Source organism: Oncorhynchus nerka, linkage group LG26 (genome assembly GCF_034236695.1).
Source record: "Oncorhynchus nerka isolate Pitt River linkage group LG26, Oner_Uvic_2.0, whole genome shotgun sequence".
NCBI lineage: Eukaryota > Metazoa > Chordata > Actinopteri > Salmoniformes > Salmonidae > Oncorhynchus > Oncorhynchus nerka.
The window spans coordinates 5,737,504-5,744,691 of NC_088421.1; the positions used below are offsets into that span (position 1 = coordinate 5,737,504).

General features: G+C 42.4%; 1 protein-coding gene across 1 annotated transcript; it reads left to right on the forward strand.

Moving 5' to 3' along the window:
- The first annotated feature begins 1,121 nt into the window (after window positions 1-1,121).
- LOC115110120 (interleukin-2 receptor subunit beta-like) lies at window positions 1,122-6,941 on the forward strand. The gene is given in 12 exon segments (XM_029635498.2): window positions 1,122-1,330; window positions 1,450-1,756; window positions 2,742-2,827; window positions 2,987-3,104; window positions 3,235-3,319; window positions 3,574-3,667; window positions 3,967-4,103; window positions 4,407-4,584; window positions 4,836-4,938; window positions 5,212-5,284; window positions 5,900-6,410; window positions 6,413-6,941. Coding segments are annotated over 10 exon segments (1,563 nt in total). The 5' UTR covers window positions 1,122-1,330; window positions 1,450-1,756; window positions 2,742-2,757; the 3' UTR covers window positions 6,607-6,941.
- The last annotated feature ends 247 nt before the right edge of the window (window positions 6,942-7,188 follow it).

The window sequence follows — 7,188 nt, forward strand, 5'->3', positions numbered from 1 at the left end:
TCATGGCCAAACCAACGCATTCACTCGCGTTCTGTGAACAAACAGGCAGTTGTTGCGACATAAGCCTGAACTTCACTTTGTTTGTTGAATACTTTGTTTCTCACCGTTCACATAAAGAGTGTTTCTACAATGCCCTCTTGTACCAAAAGATAAAGCATGAGTTAAGATATGCAGATACACTTCACAGGACCTGCTCATCTCAGTGTGCTAAGCATCTACTACAGCATGCATTTTGTAATGTTGTAACAAGTAGGTTTCCATGATAAAAGGATCATTTTCATTTTCAAAACAAATTCATTCCACTACATTGATTGATACAAAGCATTTAATGTAACCGTGTGACATAAAATAGCTATCTACCTTTTGCTTATGTTGTTTTGTATGTCACATAATATGTATGTATGTGATAGAAATCCAACAATGGAGGAAATGGGTATCGTGCTGCATGACACCACAGACAAAAAAAATACTCCCATCTATGAGGAAAAAGCGGGTCTGTCTATGGCTACAAAATGAGATGTCCGATGACCTTTGCATTGTCATACTAACTCAGTTCATCTTTCTATTGCCATTTCTACTTCTGCATTTGATTGACTTTCACAAGGATCTTTTGACTCCACTATCCATTTACTACTAGCTTGAAACCTTTTTGTGACCTGCCTTGCTTTCATGAGGGATCTACAGTATATTGGAAAACCTTTGTATATTTTAACACACGTCTAATTGTAGTGTATTCACCTTACGCCTTGATCACACCGACAGAGTCAGTGCGCAAATTGGGACACAGCATCATCTGGATATGTGTGCAACAAAAGTTCACCTTCTGCTACAATTTCTGTCGAGCTGTCTAAGCATACAGTTTGACGCACAAGTTCCAGTTCGAATCCAATCCAACGTATGTACCACACAGAACGCACTGCAACTGCCTCTCCGACGCAATGTTACAAGGCAAATGTAGCGTTCCATTGGAAATGAATGGACTTCTGTTGTACCAAAATGCAATGATGCTGTAGGTGTGATCTAGGCGTTACTCTGCCAATCTGGTGCTGCAATTTGTGAAACCACCTGACATTTCAGTGTGAACTTGCGTCTCTGTTCTAGCCTACTTTACTGGTGCTCGACTGAAACAGGATGCGGTGTATTCACTATTTATACCTTAACACATAAAGGGTCTCAGGGGCCTAATGGCTTTGCTTGTAGAGTATGAGTGGTAGAGAAGTGTTTCTCAATCCTGGTCCTAGGAAGGGCTACCACATTTTTGTTTTGGACCAGGCACTAATGCACTTAATTGAACTAATCAACTCATCATCAAGCCTTTCATTTGAATCAGGTGTGTGGGGGCTAGGGATAAAACTAAAATGGGCACCACCTTTGGGTCCCTAGGACCAGGGTTGATAAACACTGTTGTAGAGAATGGTAATTATACATTTTCTTTTTTTTTATCTTCAGGGTTTTGTGTGGCTTCCTGCAAGACACAGGCAAATGTCAGCCTTAGCGAGAGGTTGTGGTTACGTGTGTCACCATGAAATGTCATTGGGCACTTCAATCGAGGGGGAAAGAAAGAGAGAGAGACAGAGTGAGAGAGCGCTAGAGGCACAGAGTGAGACCGTCACAAAGGGACAGACAGACAGACCTACCTGAGACTAAGGACACAGAGAGGAGAGAGCATCTGCAAAAGTCAAATAGTAAAAACAGAGCAAAGAAAGTAGGATAACAGAATGAGGACTGTGCTGACACTTCGACCCTGACTAAGAGGGTAAGTCTGACGAGGTAGAATACCAATTTGTTTGCATGTGCATGATCACTTACTTTTTGTAAGATTCAACTTAGATTTAAATTTTATTTTAAAAAAAACATTGAGTATCCCTGTATCATTCTTGTTATCATCTAGGTGTCAGCCGCATCATTGTAATGTGGTAATTTAAAACTAATCCTTAGGGCGGCAGGTAGCCTAGCGGTTAGAGTGTTGAGCCACCATGAAGGTCGCTAGTTTGAATACCCAAGCCAACAAGGTGAAAAATCTGTTGATGTGTCATTGAGCAAGGCACTTAACCCTAATTTGCTTGGTATTACTATGGCTGACCCTGTAAAACAACACATTTCACTGCACATTTCTGGCGTGTGACAATACATCAATAGTGTGTGTGTGTGTATATATATATATATACACACACACAAGTTCTTTACATCTAGGCCAACCTGGTGAATCTAACAAGCACTCAAGAGGAAAGTGTTTAGACTGCCTAGTTTTTTTAGCAGTCTATTGGTGCAAACAAACTTGAACATCAGCCTATTCAGGGGAGACAAGGGTACAAAAGGTTTTCTCATTGAGAGTTTAACATTAGGTCATGCAGTATTCAGCAGTCTCTGGATGAATGTGTATTCTGTACAGATATGGATTCAAGAGGAGTTTTCCACTGCTGCCTACTTAAACTCTTCATGTACTGCTGTCAAAGGGGATGACAGTGGGTAATAATGGTATTGGGCCTGTGACGGAAAGATTTTAATGTTGAATACAATCAAGTCAGGACTTCCCTTACCAGTGTCATGTATTTGCTGCTGTTCTATGCAACTGTTAGGATTTGTACTGTCTAAATGTTTCTGGTGTTCCAATGCTCTGTTATAACAGCCTCTTCATCTTTAGTTTTCATCATCTTTGTTTTTTAATTTAAGCAGTGGTGGTAATGGCCAACACTCTTTAAGTGACAGTTTCTTAATCTATGCCGTCTTTTGTTTTCCAGTTAGACAGTGGCGGTAATGATGTGGTCCATGCTTCACCTGCTGTTCCTGCTCTCTGTCCCACCAGGCTTCACTCACAACCTCCAAGGTAACTAGCGACTACATGTTAATCTCAGCCTACTCATTCAGATAAGATCTGTGAAAAACAAACAGTACTTGCACCATGTGGAGAAACACAATTTATTGATTGAATTGAACGCACAGCAATAATATTTTTTGGTTTGCCTTTGCTGTCTTTCCCTCCAAGGACTGTTTTGTGTGAATGACTACATCAACAACATCACATGTGTGTGGAACAGCTCGGCAGTAGATCCAGACGTGGCCTGCCAGCTCCTCGGTACAAAAGAGAACTTTAACAATATTTTGTAAGGAATATTTTTTGTCTGTCTTTATTATTACTGCAATACAGAAAATGACGGCATTGTGTTTTGAGGCATAAATGCATCCCTGTGTAATATTGAGAGTTTTACTTTTCATTTATTTTGTTTTGTTTAGCAATAGTAGTTGCGATCTCAAACCCTTGGATAGGCCGGTGCAAGGTCATTCTTTCAGAGGCTGCAGTATTGTCTTTGAGGGCCATGTAAGTTTTTCCTGATATGAGAATGACATACAATATGTAATTCTCCATATATGTTATTGTACATATCAATTTCATTGTTTTCTATCAATCTGTCTATTCCCATTTTATTTTTCAAAATGAACTAAATATATAATGTGAAGTGTGTTTTTAATAACTGCTTGTGAAAATTAGAATTTTCACACACATGTAGAACAGATGCAAGGAGTTGTTACTTTAATAAACATGCCATCTGCTTTCTGACTGTTTCTCTACAGTATTTCAGTTCAGCCGAGCGCCTCCCCAGCATTAAGGTGGAGTGTGACGGGTCTGAGGCGGCAAAGCTTATAAGATACAAACCTATCCACCACAGTGAGTGTCCACTTTTTCAGTGTTCTCTTTTGTCTAGTGTACCTGCGAGAGTAGCCTCTCATTAAATAGCCGTTCTTCTTCACTGGTTCATTTGGGAGTTTGATTCTTGCATGGGTACATATTCAATACTGAATCTATGTGCCACTATCAATGTGAACGTTGCTTTGGAAAGCATCTGCTAAATGACAGGTCTCAGACAAGATTACCCATCACCTGACTGTAGTTCACCAAACCGCCTCCTCTATATTTCCACTTCATGGTATTAGATGACTGTGACATCTCCCTCTGTTTCCTTACAGTTAAGATGCATCCTCCTGGTAGTCCGGTCATCATCAATGGGACTAATGCCACCTGGAGTGCTGGTAGTCCGCTATCTATGAAGATCCATGAATATGAGTTCCAGGTCAAGGTGAAGAGGGAAGACCAGCTATGGGGGGTGAGTGAGAAAGACAAACCATTTGGTGGGTGGGTGTGAAAGTGTGTGGTGGTATTGGCTGAACACGCAGTATTCCTGATGAATGAGTTATAGTGAATCTAATTAGTGGCTAGTCATGCATAATACCGGCGCCTGAGTATTTAGCTGTGATTGTTGGCGGAATCTTCGCTTCCATAGACATCAAAGCATGTACATTTGAGTTAAACACACTCGTCTCAAATCTGGATTTCAGCCTAAATAGTTTGAGAGTCTTGTAGCTTTGTAGTGATTATGTTTATTTTTGTTTACCGGTCTCTCTGTCAGGAGGCCCAGAGTTTGACCAGACTAAAGCATGAACCGTGGATAGAGCTGGATGTGGAGGAGAGTGGGATTCATCACATCAGGTTGAGAGTCAAGCCGACCCAACCCCCCTCTAGCCACTGGAGTGAGTGGAGCACCACTGCCTCCTGGACATCAGAGGACGAGGTCTCGCCAACCTTTGGTACGTTTGATGCCATGCCACAAACTAAAACCTTACATCTACTATATGTTCAGTCATGCAGAAGACTCTCTATCCTATCCAGAGAAACTGACAGTCGGTGCATGGTGAAGTTCATGCGGCCCATATAGGAATAAAACTAATTTGCTGGTCTCAAAAATTCTGTTAATGACCCATGTTAATTGCATTAAATGAATCCAGATGCATTTCTGAGACCTACATTCCAACCGTGCTCCCGTTCTCTGGTGTTTCAGTGGAGTCGCCGGACCTGACTTTGTGGCTGGTGTTGAGTGGTGCGTTTTTCACGCTCATCGTTGTCATGTTGCTGGTCTTCTACAAAACTCATACAAACAATAGGTGAGTAATGCGTAAAGGTGGATTATATGCGTACATGTATGTATTGTTGGGTCAGATCAGGAGTGAGACCTACAACCTTTGGCTCAATGAGTTAATTTGGTCTTGTGCCGTGTTGATGACGGGGGCTTGATTTTTATCATTGGTTACATAATCCAATACGAAGCAGATTTTGCGTTCAGGACCTTAGGTCTGTTTGGGTATGTAGTGTCAAGTTAATTCTGGGACAGACCCAAAATGGCTTATTAAAATCCATGTTGTTTTGGTGCACTATAGGAAACACCAGTATGTGCCTGATCCCGCCAAGTACTTCCAGCCACTTAACTCTGTCCACGGTGGAAACTTTCAGGTACCTGGAAAATACTCCAACTTCCTGCTAAACTTGAAACCTCTTGAACCAATAAAATTCTGTGTATGTGGCGTTATTCACTGGCGTGAATGTTTTCTTGATATGAAAACCTAGTGGACGGCCTAATATAATATTCTGGAACCTGGTTGAGTGGATATATCCGCATTTATGTCCTTATTTAACTTGACTTACTACTTACTTACATTTGATGCTTACAGTTTGGAACAGCCTCTTTAGTTGCCATTAAAAGTATAGTGCCCAGCCACAGTAAAAACCAAAGGGAAACATTAGTCATGAGTACAGGCCCCTTGGTGTGGTTTCTGTTGCTTTGAATTCCTTGCATTAAGTTGGATGCAGACATACACGCTCTCTCTACCACATGCACACAATAACACACCAATAAACTCACACATGCCCTCATTTTAGACGTACGAACAACCACACACTGCTCTTGCAGCAACTTTCAAAACTTGATACTTGCCAGTGTAGATGCAGTAACATATTTATCCTTTGTCATTTTGCCTAAGTATAAGCATAACTCTCAATTTCGCCAATATCTGTGACACTGTACAGAGAGGCGGATACTGACGTGCGTCTCTGGCCCTCCCCATGCAGAAATGGCTGAGCCCCTTGTTTGCTCCAGAGTCCTTCATCACTGCCCAGCCCTGCGAGGACATCTCCCCCGCGGAGGTGTCTGGAACAGAAGTCTGGGACGTCACCGATTCCACCAGCTCCACCACTGCGGCCTTTCTCCTACACTCTGACCCCAACAGTCCCTCTGATGGCTGGAACAGCAGCGGCCAGTCCTCCTGCTTCTCCAACATCGGCTACTTCTACACCAAATACCCCAGCAGCCTCCTCATCGAGTCTTGCCCCGTCTACTTCACCTACCAGGGGGACCACAGCTCTCTCTCCGCCACATCCTCCTCCTCCTATGAGCGCCTGGAGCGTCTCGGTCGGCTGCAGAGCCAGCCCCTAAGCCCAGACTCTGGTTTCGGCATGGAGAGCATAGAGGGGGAGGACCAGGTGGAAGAGGAAGGAAAGAAGGATAAGGAGAGGAATGTGGTTCCAGTTGCCCCTCTTGTCTTACCAGTCTCCCTGCCTGGTCGGATCCCCCCAGGCCCTCACCATCCCCTGAGTCTCCCCAAATCCCCCTTCATAATCCTGAGTCAAACTCTGCCATGGCGTCTAGCGGCAGTTACAATGCCTGGCCAGTAGAGGCTGCTCTAGGCAGATCCTCCTCAATGACAGTGGAACCCAGTTGTATTGGCTATTTGACCATTAAAGAGCTGCAGAATACCTACAGCAACAAGTCTATTTGAACAATCAATTTTTCACTCAATTTGCATTTTAGTTTAGCTGTTGAACTGATTCTTTGTGCGAACTATGACAAGGCCGATAATGCAGGTACAAACCAATAATTTTTTATATGGAAAGTATTGTAGAGTTCTAAATATGTAGCTTATTTGTATTTTATATACATTTTGTATATGACTTATACTACTATTGAGGCAGCTGGTTTGCCAATGCATTGTTACTTTATCTCAGATAGTTAGTGCTGCTAGTTGTTTTTGTCTTTAAATGTGTTCACTGACAGCTTGTTTGTATGAAGACCTGAATAAAACCTCTGACAGAAGAGAAGTGGGTCAGCCTTAAACTTCCTGTGTTTGTGGCCTTAGATAGTGGGAAAGTGGTCCTGCTGTGTGTGTTTGCGTGTGTGTGCATCAGTGGCGGTCGGTTCCGTTTCAGATGAGGGAGGACCATTTATTTTTTTATGAGCATGGCCATATTTCTATTACAGCATATTGGATGACTGTCATTCATATTCATTTCACCCAGTTCAATGTAACATCGATAGGTTTATGCTACTACGTGATACTCAACATTTCTCTATACCCATCATG